Here is a 22,560-nt window from a genome sequence, read left to right on the forward strand (position 1 = left end):
AATGAGAGTAAATCATATTTCATTAAATAATGCAGTATTTGGTTATATTAATTTTATTATTATTGTAGCCATCAGCTATTGTTGATGAAGCAGCTTGTGCAGCCTGTGATTTTAATAAACCTGGTGCAAGATGTCAGAGAGTAATGCCATGGACATGGAGAGGAGAATATAGTAAGTAAAAATCAGGATGTCTTATTAATTAATAAAAGTATTTTTACAAGTATAAATATATGTACTGCATCTGTTCTATGTTCTCAGGATTTATAAAATTTGAGTTGGTATGTTAATTTTTAACATTTCATTTTATTACTAAATAAATTCTTTGTTTTTTTTTATTGAAAAGCTTTCTGTTGTTTATACTATTCATATCATGTAGTGTATCAAAATAAAAACATTTACATTTTAACTAATTGATATTTATTACTTTTTATGAGGTATTTTATGATTCATTTGAAAGCGTTATTGTAATTCTTAGAAAATAATTTAAATGACTTTTGTAATGCAATTTTGAATTAACTTCTCATACAAGGTATGACAGTTTAATTTCCAGAATGGCTGTGTAGTGTTGCATATGACGTAATTGTATAAATATTCACATGATTTTGAACTTGTTTGAACTAACCTGTACATAAATTTCAAGATGATAGTCAGTTATTAGTTATCCATTGGGAAGGTAATAAATATCTGTGCACTTTGGTATAAAAATGAGTGACTGAAATTTAGAGCAGTGCATTAATATTACATTTCGTGTTGAAAATAGAAAAAGTGCTACTGAAACATTACAACTGTTGAAACTGGCATGTTGTAGTGAAATAATACCATGAAAAAGTCAAATGTGTTGAGTGGAATAAGAGATTCAGAAATAGACAAGATGTGACAGATGACCCTAGAAGTGAATAGCCAAAAACAAAGGAATAGTCCATTAAGAATTTATTGAATAGAGACAATCAATCAATCAACCAACAATGCTTTTTAGAAGTGCTGAAGAGATTACAAGATTTGATTCAAAGAAAAAGACCCAAACTGTGTCCTGACAAGTGGATCATTCATCATGACAGTGCATCAAGTCATTGTGTTCATGGTGAGACACTTTCTGGCCGAAAAAGTCATTACCCATTTGGATCTCTTGCCTATTCATCTGACTCAGCTTTCTATGACTTCTAGCTATTTCTAAAATTAAAAGCTACACTGAAGGAATGAATATTTTCTAATATAACTGATATCCAACAGAATGTGAGACTCAATAGAATTCTGAAAAATGAGTTTCAGGCCTGCTTGCAGAAATGGGAATGCCATTTAAGTCAGTGTATAGATGCACAAGGGGATTTACTTCGAAGACCATAGTACCCACTAGTATACAGTTCCACACACATTTTTTAAAGATACATTTCAGGAATTAAATTGCCACACCTTGTATTTACACAAAATAAATTAATAGATATTTTAAGAATCTTAACATTAATGCAAATGAAAGTAAAAAGATTTCATTCACTTTGTGATAATTGCAATAATGAAATAATTATTAAATACAATAAATTATAAAGAAGTTTATTTCAAATCTTAAAATATGTATTTTACATTAATACTGTAATATACTCATTGACTAAAAAGTAATACATCCAGATGGAATCGACAAATTACTACAAAATTTACCATACAAGCTATATCTCAGAAAGAAACTGAATAATTATAGTTGTTACCTGACTACACCAATTAATACTACCAAAGTTCTTTAAAATTGCTACCCTAGTATCCTATAAAAAGGTTGCAGAGGCTCACTGTGTTCAGGATCACCAGGTACTCCTATATGACTCAGTTGTGCAAAGACATTATATACAGCTGATGTTTGAGAGAGATGGCATCATCAAATTGAGGAAAGCAGGATGGTAGTTGTGAAATCTGAGAAGCACTCCCTATTACTTCTGACACCACCATGTTTTTATTGGGAAACACAAACCCTTTTTTTTTTTTTTTTTTGAACATGTGTGAACAGCCTGTATGAGGCTGAATGTTGGCAGGACAGGACAGCTTATTGACAGGAGTATATATTTCTTTGATTATACAAAATGAAATGAATTATAATTTACATAAAGATGCTCTTAACTATAAACTGATTATAAAATGATATACTACATACTTATATGCTCTTATCAAATTTCTACTTCAAAGCTATTGTAATGACTAAATTCTACTGCTCATGACAGTTTACATTGGTCATGCACGGATAAATACCTTCAATGTTGAATGTCTTCATTTCTCTTGAAATATGTCCTTAATGAGAGCAATTATTCCTAACTTTAAAGTTTGTGTTTATTCTTCTCTATTTCCGCCTGGGCTGTGATTATTGGTTTGAAGGACAACTTCCATAGCAGCTGGAATGGTTGAGGAGCTACGGGACTGGACTGGAACTAGTTGTGGAACCAGACTGAAGAATGACCATTGAACTGGACATTGTAAATAGGAGAGATTGTGTTTTTCCTTTTTTGGGCAAAACTAATTGATAAACTAGACAAGAGGACTCCTAGTCTCTCTTAAAGTGACTGAACTGGACAACTTTGAACTAGACCATCCTTTATGACCCCAACTTCCAAAATTGGTAATGTCGAATAAAGAGATTGCTAACATCCAATCTGAATTTTTCTTCACAACTTCCTGGGTTGAATAACCATCTCATGAAAGAGTGTTGTTAGAAAAGAAAATGTTATCATTTGTTAGTATCTGTTATTTCTTTTCTCTTTCCTAAAATTTTCTCTGTTTTAAAAATTTATTTTAAATATCATATTTACTCGCATATAAGACGATCTCTTATATAGGATGAGGTGTGACTTTAAAGATCAAAATAAAGAAAATTAGATTTATTAATACAATTCTAATTTTATTTCATTTAATCACAAATAAAATATCAAATGCATGTAAATGCACATATTGTCCTGCAAAAATTACTGGCGTTTTAAACTTTAAGNGAATAAATAAATAATGGCTTTTTTGTTTTTTTCAAAGTCATATATGGGATCTTCCAAAACAAATGCTATCATTTTAAATTATTGTAATTATGTCTTCTATGTGAGCTTAAAATTGCTATAACGGACTTATCATCATTATACATTATTGTACGATAAGTCTGTTATAGCAATTTTATGTTTACATAAAGACATTAATACAACCAGGGCAAGAAGCTTTTAAATCAATTATTGTAATTATATTAATTATTACTTGAGAAGTATGTAATGTACATCAATCAATTGAGTAAATTCTCTACTTTCATCTACCATCTGCATACAAATATTTTTCATCTGCTGCCTCTAGAAAGCACTAAACAAAAATGACAATTCTGCAATAGAGAAAGCATTTCCTATTTTACAGTTTGCAGAGGTAAAAACAGTCATCATTGTGTAATGTGATTTTTTTATAGTGTTTTGCAGACAGTTTAAGTGATCGACTATGTAAGGCAAATATTCTTGTTTGCACCATCATGACTGATTCAGACTTTGTGGACTGCAGAACACAAAATGCCTTCTCTGTTGCAAAGTTGTCATTTTTGCTTACAACACTTCCTAGAGGCAGTAGACAAAAAGATTCAGTTTCATCTACCATCTGCATTCAAATATGCAGATGGTAGATGAAACTTGAATAGTAATTGTATCAATTGATGTACAATGCATAATAATGTAATTATAATGGTAATTAGTAATTTAAAATTGTAACATTTATTTTGTATGACCTTGTAGTTTTACAGTTGTGGATTAATAATAGGAAAAATTACTTTTATTTAATAAGACATATTAGTTTTAATTTTAATAATTCAGTGATAATAAAAATATACACTTTTTAATTAGAAAAATAACAATTAAAAAGCTGAAAAAGCAATAGAGCATGTGGATAGTAAGTAAAATGCTGTTTTATTGGGTTAATGTGTCAAGGGATATGAGGGCCAGGAAACATTGTGGAATTTAAAACAGAAATTTGAGTAGGAACCATGTAAATAACATCATGCATTTAATTAGAGTACTATTACGTGATTTTTTTATGATTAGAAATAGAAATATTTACTCCTACATTCTAAATATAATGAAGGAAAACATACTGTCAAATTCACTGATAATCCAAGAAAGAATTAAATAAATGATTATTCAAAAGAAAATCCAAGTTAATTGCAATTTGAGCTTACAGCAAATCAAACTAGAAATAACAATTTAGATATTATTCTTAAAATCTGTTGTGATAAAAGTGATTTTTGAAATAATTCTCTATATTTAACTATTTATTTTTATGATGATTGTTTTCTATTTTTTGTAATCTATTAAAATAGTACTAGTCAGTAAGTTATCCAAAAACATTTGCTATGAAGAAATGAAATATGATTTAATATTGCATTAATTTTTATCAGTTTCAGAGAGTTTTAAAAGCTACAATATCCATAAATTTAAAACTTAAAAAAGCTAAATGATTCTTATTATGCAATAAAAATTATTTAAGTTCTCAGAATTTTTTAAACACGATCTCATGATCCGTGTGCTTTCAAGCTTTATATGTTCAATAGTTTTCTTTCAAACAATAGTAAAAGAATAACCAATAAAAGCAAGTAAAATCAAAAGAAAAAGTGATAGTATGTTATATTGAACCTTCTTGCAGAAAGATTGGTATTTAAAATTTACTAATAAATCTTAGAGGTTCAGTAAAGTATATTAATCACAAATTTTTTAATTCTTTTCTCACACAAACAATATTACAGTAACACTTTTTCCTGTTTTGTTTGACTTTGTTTTTATAATTAAGCCACTAGGAGAGATGAGAGTGATCATTTGCATTGTATGAAATGCAATATTTTTGAATTTGAATGACCTAATTGATCACTTTATGAATTTTTTTTCTCTGAATGGATAAAATTTAAAAGTTCTAATGTTATAATTTTAGTTTTAATGAAGTGTTTTTATCTTATGACATAGTGAGAGAGACAATGTTTCTATCTCATCTCAAATATGTTTGTTATAAAAAATAATTTGAAAATTTTGTTTCGTTTCAAGATAAAATTGCATTGAAATTTTCAGTTTATCTGCAATAAGAGTTTACTATGTGTATATTACTCTTAATAACTATTAGAGCATTTGTAAAGTATGTGATTGTCGCACCCCTTATTTTCCTTTGAATACAAAGGAAGCTTGTATTCACTCACCCAGAGAGCTATTGTATTCTTTTCCATAGTTGAATGTATGTTGGTATGGAATGAACATGCTTTTCTCTGTTCACTTGTTTGATATTCTCAACTCAACACAATCTATTTTCATCATGTCAATAACAGAAGTGATACTACAAGATTATTGGAATCTGATTAAGATATATCTTCATATAATAAGTGTACAAATTTAATTAATATTATTTTAGGTAATGATAATAAATTTAATATTGCCTTAAATTTTAAAGTAGACATGTATTGTTTAAATTATAAGATAAAGTATATTTAAGAAAGTTGTATTGTCAATGATAAAATTAGAATAACTGAACAGTTAAACATAAATGATATCAAATTATGAGTAATAGTTGAAATACCAAATCATTAATGATGCTCAAATAATATGAAGAAGTTAGAAATAATAAAAAAATTTTCAAAATTTATCACTTATGTCTTTAAGATCTCTGTCACAAATAAAGAAGTTACAATTAAGAACTACAGTCGACTCCCCTATAACATGGTAGATACGTTCCGTTCTTTATGAATCCATTTTGTACGAGTCCTTGCCAATCACAGCCTGGCATGTATGCACTTTACGGACTACGGCTGTTTGAAAGGTTTTCTTCCATAAAATTAATCGATTCTAGACTAATTCGACTCAACATTTCCAAAATACGTATATTTTTTTGAGAATAATCCGTATAAACTATGCTATAAACAAAAAATTGTAGGATTACTTACCGAGTGTGCACCGTTCGACTNACTTAAGAGAAATAATATAGTTCAATTCATTTTGGTATTTCTTTAAACAATTTTAGTATCACCCTTAAAAACTTCTATAAATGCTATATTTATTTCCTATTGAAATAAATAATTAATCGACGCACACCGGAACAATACAAATAATCTTCTAAAAACCTATAACCAGCGTGAAATATGTTTAATTGCTTACGCTAACGTTTTCGGATCCCACTGGGTCCTTCATTAGGCTATGTTCTATTTGCAATGATCTGTTAGAATGTCAGCTGTCTTTGGAACGAAATTTCAAATATTGTATTTCGAGTTCCATTGGGAATCACGTATCTTCGAATCTCCAGTCGCTACGTAATCTAGATTATGTAGCGACATTCTAACAGATCGTTGCAAATAGAACATAGCCTGATGAAGGACCCAGTGGGATCCGAAAACGTTAGCATAAGCAATTGAACATATTTTATGCCGGTTATAGGTTTTTAGAAAGATTATTCCTATTGAAAACTTATAAACACCATTTTGATAAGCTAGTAAAAAATTTAGCTACCAGAAAGGGAATCTTGTTGTGCCACTAACTTTATTTTGTCTAGCTTAGTTTTGAGATCTCTCTTCTTCACTATTTTTCAATCCTTGGTTGACTACTAATGCATATATTGTCAGCCTTTTGCTTAATAAGCTAGGTCATCTATTTTATATTGATTTCATGTGAGGTGGCACAAATAAGATTTGGATTCCCAAAATTATTTTCACCTATAATTTTCATCAATTATTATTTTATAGGTACTTCAATTAGTTAGTTTTTCCACATAACACTTTTATCCATGTTCTTCCTAGACCAATTCAAAATTTATCTTGTTAATCATTTCTTAACTTTGTTTTTCTTTATCTAGACTGTTATTCTTTTATTGTGCTGTTAAAACAACTTTAAACATACATAATAAAAAGTTTTTAATTATACATAGTTAAAACATTTACAAAATGTATAAAATTTATGATATTGTTATTTAGTTTTTAATAATTTATAAGAAAATTTAGAGTTCTAGCCTGTTACAAGCAAGTGTAAATAAATAAACATTCATTAAACATTAATTTCATTCATTAAACATAAAGTAAACAAACATTCAAAGTATAAATAATTATAACAGAAATTTTCATGATCTGCTTTACACAGTGTTTAAATTATTACCACTTACACTTTGATTATTTTTATGACTGAAAAATTTGATGACTATGAATTAAAGCTAAACTTTATCTTCTTTAAGATTGTTTTGTTTTTATAGTATACTTTTTAATGATCTTTATTAAATCTTAAACAGAATCATTTTTATTACTTTTTATTTCATATAGAGTAATATTTTATCTAACTTAAATGAGAGTAAATCATATTTCATTAAATAATGCAGTATTTGGTTATATTAATTTTATTATTATTGTAGCCATCAGCTATTGTTGATGAAGCAGCTTGTGCAGCCTGTGATTTTAATAAACCTGGTGCAAGATGTCAGAGAGTAATGCCATGGACATGGAGAGGAGAATATAGTAAGTAAAAATCAGGATGTCTTATTAATTAATAAAAGTATTTTTACAAGTATAAATATATGTACTGCATCTGTTCTATGTTCTCAGGATTTATAAAATTTGAGTTGGTATGTTAATTTTTAACATTTCATTTTATTACTAAATAAATTCTTTGTTTTTTTTATTGAAAAGCTTTCTGTTGTTTATACTATTCATATCATGTAGTGTATCAAAATAAAAACATTTACATTTTAACTAATTGATATTTATTACTTTTTATGAGGTATTTTATGATTCATTTGAAAGCGTTATTGTAATTCTTAGAAAATAATTTAAATGACTTTTGTAATGCAATTTTGAATTAACTTCTCATACAAGGTATGACAGTTTAATTTCCAGAATGGCTGTGTAGTGTTGCATATGACGTAATTGTATAAATATTCACATGATTTTGAACTTGTTTGAACTAACCTGTACATAAATTTCAAGATGATAGTCAGTTATTAGTTATCCATTGGGAAGGTAATAAATATCTGTGCACTTTGGTATAAAAATGAGTGACTGAAATTTAGAGCAGTGCATTAATATTACATTTCGTGTTGAAAATAGAAAAAGTGCTACTGAAACATTACAACTGTTGAAACTGGCATGTTGTAGTGAAATAATACCATGAAAAAGTCAAATGTGTTGAGTGGAATAAGAGATTCAGAAATAGACAAGATGTGACAGATGACCCTAGAAGTGAATAGCCAAAAACAAAGGAATAGTCCATTAAGAATTTATTGAATAGAGACAATCAATCAATCAACCAACAATGCTTTTTAGAAGTGCTGAAGAGATTACAAGATTTGATTCAAAGAAAAAGACCCAAACTGTGTCCTGACAAGTGGATCATTCATCATGACAGTGCATCAAGTCATTGTGTTCATGGTGAGACACTTTCTGGCCGAAAAAGTCATTACCCATTTGGATCTCTTGCCTATTCATCTGACTCAGCTTTCTATGACTTCTAGCTATTTCTAAAATTAAAAGCTACACTGAAGGAATGAATATTTTCTAATATAACTGATATCCAACAGAATGTGAGACTCAATAGAATTCTGAAAAATGAGTTTCAGGCCTGCTTGCAGAAATGGGAATGCCATTTAAGTCAGTGTATAGATGCACAAGGGGATTTACTTCGAAGACCATAGTACCCACTAGTATACAGTTCCACACACATTTTTTAAAGATACATTTCAGGAATTAAATTGCCACACCTTGTATTTACACAAAATAAATTAATAGATATTTTAAGAATCTTAACATTAATGCAAATGAAAGTAAAAAGATTTCATTCACTTTGTGATAATTGCAATAATGAAATAATTATTAAATACAATAAATTATAAAGAAGTTTATTTCAAATCTTAAAATATGTATTTTACATTAATACTGTAATATACTCATTGACTAAAAAGTAATACATCCAGATGGAATCGACAAATTACTACAAAATTTACCATACAAGCTATATCTCAGAAAGAAACTGAATAATTATAGTTGTTACCTGACTACACCAATTAATACTACCAAAGTTCTTTAAAATTGCTACCCTAGTATCCTATAAAAAGGTTGCAGAGGCTCACTGTGTTCAGGATCACCAGGTACTCCTATATGACTCAGTTGTGCAAAGACATTATATACAGCTGATGTTTGAGAGAGATGGCATCATCAAATTGAGGAAAGCAGGATGGTAGTTGTGAAATCTGAGGAGCACTCCCTATTACTTCTGACACCACCATGTTTTTATTGGGAAACACAAACCCTTTTTTTTTTTTTTTTGAACATGTGTGAACAGCCTGTATGAGGCTGAATGTTGGCAGGACAGGACAGCTTATTGACAGGAGTATATATTTCTTTGATTATACAAAATGAAATGAATTATAATTTACATAAAGATGCTCTTAACTATAAACTGATTATAAAATGATATACTACATACTTATATGCTCTTATCAAATTTCTACTTCAAAGCTATTGTAATGACTAAATTCTACTGCTCATGACAGTTTACATTGGTCATGCACGGATAAATACCTTCAATGTTGAATGTCTTCATTTCTCTTGAAATATGTCCTTAATGAGAGCAATTATTCCTAACTTTAAAGTTTGTGTTTATTCTTCTCTATTTCCGCCTGGGCTGTGATTATTGGTTTGAAGGACAACTTCCATAGCAGCTGGAATGGTTGAGGAGCTACGGGACTGGACTGGAACTAGTTGTGGAACCAGACTGAAGAATGACCATTGAACTGGACATTGTAAATAGGAGAGATTGTGTTTTTCCTTTTTTGGGCAAAACTAATTGATAAACTAGACAAGAGGACTCCTAGTCTCTCTTAAAGTGACTGAACTGGACAACTTTGAACTAGACCATCCTTTATGACCCCAACTTCCAAAATTGGTAATGTCGAATAAAGAGATTGCTAACATCCAATCTGAATTTTTCTTCACAACTTCCTGGGTTGAATGAAAGAGTGTTGTTAGAAAAGAAAATGTTATCATTTGTTAGTATCTGTTATTTCTTTTCTCTTTCCTAAAATTTTCTCTGTTTTAAAAATTTATTTTAAATATCATATTTACTCGCATATAAGACGATCTCTTATATAGGATGAGGTGTGACTTTAAAGATCAAAATAAAGAAAATTAGATTTATTAATACAATTCTAATTTTATTTCATTTAATCACAAATAAAATATCAAATGCATGTAAATGCACATATTGTCCTGCAAAAATTACTGGCGTTTTAAACTTTAAGGAAAAATCTTGTAAAATCCATGACATAATTTCTTCATGTAAGCTGGACAGTTAGGAATCTTTTATGCAAATTATGAACAGTCAAATCCACTCTCTGTCGATTACACTTATGAGTTTCTTTGAATTCTGATTTCCGAATAATCATCTGTTTTCACGTGGGAATGGATTAAAACTTATATTGGGCTTTCATATTATTTTGGAATTTCAATTCAAAAGCTTTGCTTTTCCTATTGCTATTCATCTTTACTTTTGACAATACACAAGAAGGAATGAAACAATCCAGATAAAATACTTCTGTGTTTAAACACCAGAGGGTGAGCATCCGGTAAAAAATGCAAATACATGGTTTACAAAAATTATTGCAAAAAATGCAAAGAATCCTTTGCACGCATGTATAGGACAACCTAGGTTTTTGAAGCAGTGAAAAATGAATAAAAACCTTGTTTTATATGTGAGTAAATATGGTAAATTATAAAAACTATGGCCTGGATCTCACAGTAGTTTTTCAAATTTCCTGCCATCTGGGCATTATCAGAAGGTGTTGGAGACAATGGATATGTGAGGTCACACTTACATGATGGCAGGTGACAGGCTCTGGAATCCCATACAAACCACTAGGAGAGATGATCATGACATAAGCATGAGTAGCTGCAATGGCATTTTTATCCACTATTCGGAGACAGTGGAACTCTTGCTACAAAACTCTATTTTTGTACCATTGGCAGCTGAGTAGCAGAAGTAAGTTCACATGCGTAGTAACCACTGTGTCCTCCCATTAGTGCTCAAACATTAGTGCCAACTTTGTTTGCAGTGGTATTGTGACATAGAAATGTGAACTGCTATGGCCTGACAGCATATTATCTTTAGCAATGAATCCTGGTTCCAATGCTTGTGTGCTGGTTTGGGGAGACATCTCACATGATGGTTGCCCTAATAGAGGTTTGAGGAATGTTGTCATTAAAAACATGAGGGTGCAGGATTTCTTGCACCCTCATGTTATTTTTAATGGAAGAGCTCCAAGCATTCCAGCAAGAAAATGTCTGGCTACACATTGCTAATGATTCCTGGAAATATCTCCTTCCTGCAAAACTTTTTTGGCCTGCCCAGTCTCCAGATTTGTCACCCATCAAGCATTTATGGAACCAGATGAGGCACCAGCTTTGGCCATCTATAAATGTAAGGGATCTACAGTGATAGTACAGTATCTGTGGGCAAATCTGCTGTAGAATGGATATGATACCTTTATGCTTTTACATCTAATCATATTGATGCATGTATCCAGACAAAAAAAAGGTTGTACAAAGAACTAAAGTTTTTGTTAAATTGTACCATTGTTTGACAGGAAATTGTCCCTTGTTATGATATTTTTATCACTTACTACCATCACCATTAGTTTGCAATAATAAAGTTTTATTCAAGTCCAATGCCTCTTTCTTGGCTTAACTTTTTGTCAGTGAGTGTATAATGATAACTAACCTTTATATCTTTTGACACCATATGAAATAATGAGATTAATAGTAACTAATCACATTATTTAAGGATATTATTAAAGGAGAAATCAAAGTTTTTAATTAAATGTCATTTACAATTAACACCTCTTTAAATAATGGTTACCTGCTATGTAAAAAATATTCTAAATAGTTCTTTTATTATATGTTTTGGACAGTTATAATGTTTTGAGCAATCAATACTTTTGTTCAATGTTTAAAAATTCGTAAAGTATGACTTCTTATTTTGTATTAGTGCCAGCTAATAGAAGTGAATTTCAAAGGATTCAGCAACAGCTTGAAACAGAAAAATTTCCTCCAGCTGCTCCCGGTTTAAAGCATCGAGCATTCCACGAACTCTCTCGAGAAGAACAGGCTGAAGTCGAAAAGAAAAGATTAGCTGGCAAGTTTTGGGAAAATATTTTGAAACATTTTGTAGATGTATAATAATTAAATCTCAAAAACTTGCTCGTAAATTTTTGAATTTTTAAGTATTTTCTTTTAATAATAATTTTTCTGATCTGTTCTTTTTATGTAGATTATTGTCGCAAAGCCTATAAGAAAATCCACATTACAAGAACCGAAATAAGGCATACAACTATCTGCCAGCGAGAAAATTCATTTTATGTGGATACAGTAAGAGCTTTCAGAGATCGTCGATACGAATACAAAGCATTATTGAAGGTAAATTTTAAATTTGTATACTTTAATGCTCAATTGTATAGAAATTTATGATATGGATTTAAGTATATAAGACGAACTCAAGATCAGTGACAAAAACATTTGTGTGTTGATTCTTTTTGTAATGTTGGGAGAATGTATTGTCTGTGCACTTCAAGAATAATTTGATTTGATAAACAGTATTAATGACTTTCATTGAAGTAGTTATTGATCTATAGTATATTGAAAAATTCTGTGAATAACTATGAAATATTAAGATGTAGTCACTAAGAAATTATTGGCCAGAAAATCTTCACTTGCTGGGTTTTTGGAAACTGTGACATTAAGCAAAATGATGCGTAATGAAACCACTTTTACCATAAGCTAAATATTATAAACAAAATATGAATTATTATATTGTTATTCTAATTAGATCATATGCAACCTCCAGCATTTATAACCCATAAATTCAACAACAGTAATTGCAAATTATTACAAATGTACTGTACTTGTTTCTTTCATCAATGACATTATGATGAAATGATGTTAGGTGAGGATTTACAGTATTTTGAAGAAATGCTATACAACTCAGAGTCAATGTTTTTGAGTTATTTCACATCAGATCACACTTGTTTCAGGAAGAAATTGTTAAAAATTGACAAATAACAACTTGTAAACTTGCAACATATCTTAGTGTGTCACAGACATGATAATTATGTTCTAAGTAAAAAAAAATCGAACTGGATTAAGTATAATTTTGTAGTAAGCTCTAAAGTTTCATTTTATTTTTAAATTACAGTTGACCCCCCTATAGCACTGTTGATAATTCCGTTTTATACAAATATGTGAGCCGTTCACAGCCCGGCACATGTATTTGTAAAATCTAAGTGACTCGTACAACATGGAATTCATATAACATGGAATTATCTAGAGTGTTATAGGGGTGGTCGACTGTACTTAGTCATTTTTATCATAGAATACTTTTTTACAGATGATAAAATAAAAATAAAGGATGAGTCAAAATTACGTGAACACTATTTGAGAGAAAACATTTACTGAAAGTTTGCATTATAAAAAGTCTCAACCTGACCACCAGCACGATTAATGCACTCAAACCAACGTTCAACAGTGCAATTTAGTGCCAGAACACTGGAGATTGGGGAGGCCATAACAATTGTCCGTCGCAACCGATTGGAATAGAAAACGAAACAAAATTAAGATGTTTCATTAATAACATTTAATTAAAAATTAAGATTGTTTGCATAATTTTGATTCACCCTGTATTTGTTTATTATTTTTAATCTTTTGTCATTTTGTTTTCTGGAAAAATTTTGATTATATTTCATTAAAATTTAATATTTTGCAAAATAATCTTAATTGTTACTTATCGTTGTAGCAATTGGAAGCAGCTTATTTTGCTTATAAAACTTTCAAATTGCAGTTAAATTGTTACGTCTTAGACTTTTTAGCAAGTTACATATGCAAAAAAGCAATTCCAGCAAAGGATTTTTGTCATTTTAATTTTTTCTCAGTTTATATTAGTTATACCTATTCTATCTTTAAACTATGACAATTATATTCAAAATAACAATAATGTAACTTTGAAAGTTTTTCATATTTTGCAGAATAATTTTGAAATTAAGGAATCTGTTTTAAAAGGCATAGAATTTATTTTTAGATACTTATAATATTTTATTTATTTGAAACATTTTCAAAAATTTTAGAACTGACTTATAGTAAATTTAAAAACTTATTAGCAATTAATATGAAGGTGTCATTTATTTGATTAAATGTTTTTTTATCTTCAGATCAATCAAACAGAACAAAAGAACATGTGTTCAGAGTTATTTTAAAAATGAAATCTCAAGTCTAAATATTAGACACGATGAATAAATACTTAGATATCTATATACTACTGAAAGTTTGAGTTAGTTTGGTTGTAATTAAATACAAAAAAAATGGTTGAAAATACTACCACATTTTTAAGAATTCTATATCCCAAATGAGAGTGGAAATAAAATAAAACAAATTTCGTTAAAATCGGGAATGGATCACTGAGTTATTATCATTTTTTTTCTGCCAATGATGTCACTTTTTAAGGTTGCCAATTATGTTCTTTTGAAATTTGTCATTCTACCAATGGAATGGTCATGTAGAACATTTTTTAATTTCAGTTTTGAAAACCCACATGGAAACATTTGTTTTAAATTTGTCACTCCACTGATTGAATGTTTTCATAGAACACTTTTTATTTTTAATTTATTCCATATAAATTAGATATGATGGAAAGTCCGTACTATCTGACAAAGGTCCCTAAATGGGGCTGAAAATGTTTCCATGATTAGCAAATCAAGTGCTAGAGTAGGTACTTAGATTCTTTGTGAGTTATAAATAGATAAATTTGAAATAATTTGAATTCACAGTTATATATATAAAATAAAATGGCCACTATCTGCCCTCTATATGCTTCTAAACCCTTCGACCATTATGCATCTGTATTTTACCAACCTTCTTTGGGGGGAAAAATATATTATTGTCTTGGATTTTAAATCTCTTTATCCTTTGGTGGAGCTTCCTCCAACCTTTTGCTCCCTTAGGGACATTTTACTTACTTTTGTGCGAGATCAAGCATCAACAAATCAAGCCTCAGTTACATTTGAACAGAAAAAACATTGTAGAATAAATATTTCAAGCGTTGATAACCAGATTTTTGATGTTTTGGATAAATAAAAATATAAAGATACAAATGTAAAACATATATGACCACAGGATTGGCACCTGTTTGATGCCACATCAGAACTGACATCACTGACTCAACGGACACAGAAATTGTGATGGCTGTTAGTTATTAGGTTCACATGCAAACGGTCATGCTTGTAGGTGGTCAGATCCAGGATGGAGAGACAACTGGAAGAAGTGCACTCAACTACAAATTTAACATTAATCAATACCCATTTATTTACATAAGCATCTCACGATTATGTACATTAGTTATAAGGATCTTAGGTAGGTGAAAACTATATGATATAAGCAATTACTGCAGGCCCTAACTGCAAGAGAGAGTTCACAATAGTCCACAAGTTGATAAATACCTTAGTTAAATCGAGGTTGATTCTTTTGGAAATTGGAGGATTGGTGAACTTTAGTTCCACAGGATTGTTTGTTAGGATCTTTGACAAGTCAAAAGAATGCAAGTCTCTTGATGTCTTGACAAGTAGATGGTGGGCAACCGCTTAAGTGATATCCAGAGATCAGATGAGAACACTAGTCCAGAGATGTCAAACTATCAACGACAATGAATGGCGATCATCATCAATCCCCTTCTTTTTTATTGGGGGGGGTCCTTCCAGTTTCTTTTCATGCCCTTATTTGGAAATATTATAAGTTAGGGCCAAAGGTTGAATTTTGATTGTAGGCTCCCTTTCCTAGGAAAGGGAAGTGACTCCATTGAGTCGTATCTTTTACAATTAATAATCATGGGAAAAATTATAACAAGTTTTAATAAATTTCAACAAAAATTTTGTTCAAAATTTTATCATTGAGTCTGGGCTCTCATACATATATAAAAATTATAATAAAAATATAAAAGCAAATAATAATAGCCAAGTAATGAGCATTATCCCCAATGCACATGCTATGAGTTTGTATAGTGTCACTTGATATATAGTTTAAAAAAAGACACTCTCCACCATGGGTTACAGTATTGGCTCTCACCTTATCCTGTGGGACCAAGATTAGAGTCCAAGGTTTATTTGAGGGAAATCTATAAAACAAGATATGCAGAGGCATTACACATCTACATAACTTCACTATTACCTATTATGGTATCGTCTATTCTTTATAGATTTTAAGTAGTAAGTTATCGAATGCGTCACAGGTGGCCTAGTATTGTATCAATATAAAAAGAAGACTCAAAATTTTGTTGTTAAATAAATGAAGATCCAGAAGAAAACAGCAAATTATAGGAAAAAATTTATATATCCAAAAGTATGAAACTCAAAGACATTGTACTACTGATATAATTAGACTCAATAAACTAAATGTTCTCATTAAAACCTTTTTCTACTGGTGCTATAACCATGTAGGTAGCAGTTTCATTGAGTGTCCAATGACATTATCAACCTATTCAGAGCCCTTCACTCAATCATCTCCTCTTGAATGTTGACTTGAAGCACATTATGAGCCATGTTTGGGGATCTAAATCATTGTCCTGTTTTCTTTTGTTTAGAATTGGCTTCTGCTGTCTTAATGGGAAGCTGTTTAGAATTTGGAAAAATAATGGTAGTGTCTTTTCAGTTTTGCACCGCTCATTTATTCAAGAGCTTCTCAGCAATAGCATTATACAGTTGATCTTTTATAAGATTCTCTTATGCCCCAACAATTTCACATTAAGATGCAAAAAGTGATAGCTATGTATCAGTAAAGTCTTCTTCATTTAAGTATACTTATTAACATCCAATTCAACTTTTTAAGTTTAATATCTCTAGTTATTACATTCTTTCATTAAACTATATCTTTTATTTAACAAACATAAATGAATGATAACAGATAATGAATCTCATTTTATTTAATTAAGGTAGCTAAGAAGAAAGTTGCCGAAGCAATACAGAAAAAGGACGCCGGAGAAATAAAAACTGCAAAAAATCTCGAAGTTTTATATGATTCGTTGCAGTTAGCACATAAATGTATTTTGAATTCATTTTATGGTTATGTTATGCGTAAAGGGTGAGCTAATAATAGAATTATTTAAAATAACCAGATATGTTAAAACATTTATTATATTCATTGTGCAAATGTACTTCTAGTGCACGCTGGTACAGTATGGAGATGGCTGGAATCGTGTGTCATACAGGTGCTGGAATTATTACTCAAGCTCGAGAAATTATTGAACAGATAGGGTAATATTATCTGTAATTTTATTAAAAATTTTTATTGAGTATATGGATAATATAGAAATGTACTTTATAATGGAAAAAAGGAGGCCATTAGAATTGGATACGGATGGTATTTGGTGTGTTTTACCTGCATCTTTTCCTGAAAACTATATTATTAAAACTTCAAATCCAAAGAAACCTAAGCTAACGATATCGTATCCTGGTGCAATGCTTAATCTTCTGGTTAAAGTGAGTAATTTTATATATTTACTGCACTTCATATAATTTATATATTATTCTCTGATTGAATTTTTATATAAAATAATATAAATAATAAATGTTTTATCTATGTTTATTAGAATTAAGACTAAATATACATTTTTTATTGTCTATTTGGTTGTTTCAATTAGCATATAATCATGTTACATATTAATAAGTAAGTAATTATTAGTAACTCTTTTTGAGTGATATTTATTTTATACAATATGAATATAAAATTCAAAAAGAACTTTTAGATTATCTCGTGTAATTTGCTTTAGTATATTGAGTTTACAAGAAGAAAGTTTTATATTCTTCATATTTTAATAAAAATAAGATGTAAATTCTTGTAAATTGCAATTTGGTTAAGCTTTTATCATCAAATAAGATGTTAAATCATGATTACATGTGTGTAAAGCAAGTGCCAATTAAACATTCATTTATGTGAAAAAATGAACTTAAGAAAATGAATTTTGATGATTTAAATAACATTTTATGATAGTTTAATGGATGTGGCTTCAGTTCACAGTGCCATTTTCTATGGATGTGAAAGTAAGACAGTTAGAGACTTCATAAATAAACTATTATTGATTTGAAAGACAACTTTAAATTGATCTTATAGAATCCATTATATAAAAGAAGTATGAGATGATTGCATTAGGCCCTGGATCAGGAGTTCAGCCTATTATGTAAAGAATACATTTAAGGCTTGAACATTAAGAAGATTTGTGATGATAATAAAATATTGATAACTTGATTGAGCTCATCCATCTCCTTCAGGATCTATCCTTGGCACCGCAATATATTACTGTCTTGGATTTTAAATCTCTTTACCCTTTGGTGGAGCTCCCTCCAACCTTTTGCTCCCTTAGGGACATTTTACTTTTGTGCAAGATCAAGCACCAACAAGTGCTTGAAATGGCCCATCTGATTTGTTCTATCTTTGCATTTGATGGAGCTGTTTACAAGCAAAAAAAGAGGAGTTCTCATGGGTAGCCCAGTGTCTGGAGACCTTTGCGAAATGGTCATTAGACAACTTGAGCACAAGATTCTTCCTCCATTCCTCCCAAACATCATGCTATATAGGAGGTATATAGACGATATTTTCATCATGTGGAAGACAGTACCTGACATCTCGGTTTTCATGCAAGCCATTAATGATAACCCATATGGCTGAACAGTAGACATTGAGCAGTCCAGCAGCACTGAAGTCCATTTTTTGGATGTAAACATTAAAGTGGAAGGATCCACCATCCTCACGTTGGTATACCACAAACTGAGTGCCGCCTCTACATACATACTGGTGGGTTTATGTGATCCATTCTTGTTCAAGGCCGCAGCCTTTAGCATATGTTAAGAAGATAGCAGTGAGATATGGGTACTCTATTCTAACACACCGTTTGATTGAGCGGCATCAACTCAATACACACCCACAACACATGCGAGGACCAGCACTGATCCGGAAGATCATACATGTGTCCCGGTCACACTTAATCCATATATTAAAGCAGTGTATGCTGAGATCACCAGCAAACATCAAATGAAAATAGTGCATAGGAGGTGTCCGACAATCTTCGACATCCTCAGAAATGGAAAGGACTCTCCGGAACATAACAGACTTCTCAATGTGTACTCCATCCCGCTCAAAGATGGCAGATGGGACAAGAGCCTTATATTTATCTGTTCCACCAAGTGCTTCTTAATTATCAGAATACATGAGCACCAAGTGGATCTTTGACAAGGGTGACACACCACTGCCCTGGCCACCTAAGCGTCTGATCTGGACATCAAGGCGGAATTTGACAAGGCCAACATTATTGTCACTACACTCCACCTAGAACATCTAAATGGCTAGAGCCATATCCATCTATAGGTCTAGCCACATGACCACCTGTGTCAACCAGAAAGATGAACTACCTGTAACATGGCAGGTCCTTATAGACAACGGCCTTTAAATACCACCATCCATGCACAAGTGCACATGCCCCATCGCAATGGGTTTCATTAAACAAGCATTCAATTTTGTTTTAAATCTTTATGTTATATTTTTTGAAGCATTCCATCGGTTTACCTGAGGAAGAACTATTTTAAAAAGTTCGAAAATGTTTGTGAAGAAAGGTTTTCTCACGATTTACACTGGTAGCAAGTTTGGATTTAGTGTTGATTAAGAAAATTAGTTAAATACTTGTATTTGAGTTTTATGTTTTTATACTATATATTTACATTAGTAATTTAATGTTCTTTAATTTGTGTTTAAATTAAAGAATTGTAGTAATTCTGAGGAACTGTTATTTTAAAAATCATCTTTAAAGAGATTTGAAGATGCGATTTAAAGAACTTAAATGTTAATTCATAAAGATTTGATTACTTAAATATCTGATGCAGATTGATTTAGCTGAAAGTTGTTTTATTCATAATTATTTCTAACATCAAATGAACAGCCTTCCTCCTGCCAAATTACTTTGCAATTATTTAGCCATAATAATCCCAATAAAGGAACCTGGCTGTTTGATATATATTATCTTAAATATTTATACTTGGGCAATAGGGCACTACAATAAAAAAATTGGAAAAGTTTTTTCAAAGTCTTTTTATTTGTGTAAAGTAACATTAACTTTTTTTACATAGAATTGTTAAAATCACATCATAATCAGTTAATAATTCTAAATTAACTTCTGTTGTTTTTAACATAGCATCGCACAATAATCCAAGTGCTGTGTAATACCATGCTGGCTTTAATTTATATGCATTAATGCACATTTCTCTGAAATTCTCAAATATATCAGCAAATATTAGAACATCCGTTTTCACATACAGATTAGAATATTCTCCCATATTTCTAATATTAAATTCTTCCCATATATTTATAGTAGAGATGCCATGAATATTCGACTACTATTCTGTATTCGGCCTATTCGGCTGCTTTTTTTAATATTCGGTATTCGGCCGAATAGTACGCAACATTCGGCCGAATACTGAATACCAAATCATGAAAAAAAAAACCGCACATATTACTCAAAAACGTATTTATTTTAATCATAAATTATTACATTTAATACTTAAAATCTATCAGTGGTAAGTTGTAATGAATGAAAACAATTTTTTCAGCATTTGTTGATAGCAAACGGTTGCACTTTTCCTCATAAAAACTATACCTGCTTCTGAAAATAGCCTCTCACTATATACACTACTGCCGGGAGACGATAGATAAATCTTAGCGAATTCTGTCAGGCTTGGATACTGTTTTGCGTTTGCTGACCACCACTTGTAAAGGTCTGCTGTCCAATCTAGGCGAACAGTTTTCATATAAAGTGATACAGTGATATTTTTTAGTAATAATTAGTAACGCAATTTGATGTAACAATGAACAAATAATGCATGTTGTGACATGATCTACTCGCAAATAAATGTGCCCGCAGTGTTGCCACCGCACCCACCGTAATGTATCAGGTTGTAACATATCACCCGCGAAATGTACACATATTTTGCCGAACATTCGGCCGCCGAATATTTGGCGCTTCGGCCAAGAGCATAGCCGAATGTTCGGTATTCGGTATTCAGCAAAATCACTATTCGTGGCATCACTAATTTATAGCATGACTGTATTCCTCATCTGATATATCAGTTTCGTTCAATTCATTATAAAATGCCTGTTTTTGTGGTAATTGCCTTTCGCTGCATTTTAATATGTTGTCCACATAATCATAGGGGTAAACATCCTTTCTGATAGCAAGATTTAATTTGTCTTCAAAAAAATATTTCATTGTATTTCTAAATTGTTCTTTTTGAAGATTTCCAGATAATTTGTCTAAGCTACTTTGCATAAATTTAAAAGAGTCAATGAGTCTTAATTTTATATTTCCAACACATTTACTGAATGAAATATATTTTTCTTCTTTATCTGGAATTGGATATGATAACAAAAAAATTGATTAAGTTTTTTACAAACAAATGTGCATTGTATCCCCTTAGGTTGTGTATAAATACAGGAATAAATGATGGATTCTGATAAATTAAATTACAGTTTTTGTGTGCAGGACCTCTATATTTTCCAGTTAAAGTTAAAAAGTATTTAAATCTAAAAAGATCATAGTCTAAACTTACTTATATATTGCTGCAAATGAAGCAAAACTCGAGAAAATGCGATAAATATTTGCACGAGTAAACAATGTATCCTCTCTCAACAACAAGAGAATTTTATTATTGCGTAGTGATTCAAATTAACATTAAAAACGGCTATTATTATTCTCCTTTAATACTAGAGATATCAGTAATGGATCAAACATTATCTTACTGAAAAGGCAAAAGAAAAGGGCACAGGATTTATTACACGTACCACTGTGCTATCAACATTCTTTGCATTAATGTGTTGTATGCAAAAATTGTGTTTGATACATGCTTGATAATGATAATAGAAGAGCAGGTTTTGTAGTGAGAGTTACACTAGTGTTTGGGTAGTAAAGAAAACGTCATTGCAGCAGTTTGCTCTTGTCAGATAGTCAGCTTTCCTGGTGATATGTCTGTGGCCTCCAGAGCCTGATTGCACTGTTTGTGTGCTCTGACGTCAGCTCAGAACTTTCATGAAACAGCGAACCTGCTTCCTTAGTCTAATGATAAAACCTTCTCAAAACTATGTTAGATAGGTGTAATGCCTTTGACTGTGCTGAACAGGCATGCTTGGCATTACTGACATTTAAACATCAAGGAAAAGAAAAATGGGTGGTGCAAATTATTTTAATGCCTGAATGAGTAGTGTATAGTTCTCCTTAAAATTGACTGACTAATGGTTTCACATATAAAAGTGAAGGTAGTGTAAACCTGTTAATAGTAGGTGACACCGAAGTAGAAAACCCATTAATAGTAGATGACATTGCGAAAAATAACGTGATGACAAATAATGCTTTTGCTTAGCCAGCAACTATGTGGTGTCCATAGTACTTTTTGTCTCAGCTATAAAGTAGACACTAATAGAAAAAAATATGTTCTTCAATACTTTTAAAATGCTTCATTTTTTCAGTTACATATATTTTAATGCCAATTTGA

At 30.7% G+C, this 22,560-nt stretch overlaps 1 protein-coding gene across 2 annotated transcripts in view; it reads left to right on the forward strand.

Annotated features, from left to right (window-relative positions):
- The window catches only part of LOC111615924 (DNA polymerase epsilon catalytic subunit A-like), a 75,801-nt gene that overhangs the window by 11,957 nt on the left and 41,284 nt on the right, over nucleotides 1–22,560 (forward strand). The window contains exons 7-12 of one of the 2 annotated variants that reach the window (XM_023357463.1): nucleotides 69–171; nucleotides 11,982–12,128; nucleotides 12,264–12,409; nucleotides 16,962–17,110; nucleotides 17,191–17,283; nucleotides 17,364–17,508. In XM_023357463.1, coding sequence (XP_023213231.1) covers nucleotides 69–171; nucleotides 11,982–12,128; nucleotides 12,264–12,409; nucleotides 16,962–17,110; nucleotides 17,191–17,283; nucleotides 17,364–17,508 — 783 coding nt within the window. Of the gene's footprint in view, nucleotides 1–68; nucleotides 172–7,363; nucleotides 7,463–11,981; nucleotides 12,129–12,263; nucleotides 12,410–16,961; nucleotides 17,111–17,190; nucleotides 17,284–17,363; nucleotides 17,509–22,560 lie in introns of those variants that run through there. The other variant, XM_023357394.1, reaches the window with a different exon arrangement.

The sequence above is a fragment of the Centruroides sculpturatus genome, unplaced genomic scaffold (assembly GCF_000671375.1).
Source record: "Centruroides sculpturatus isolate CEXI.00-Female unplaced genomic scaffold, Cexi_2.0 scaffold18, whole genome shotgun sequence".
Classification (NCBI taxonomy): Eukaryota; Metazoa; Arthropoda; class Arachnida; order Scorpiones; family Buthidae; genus Centruroides; species Centruroides sculpturatus.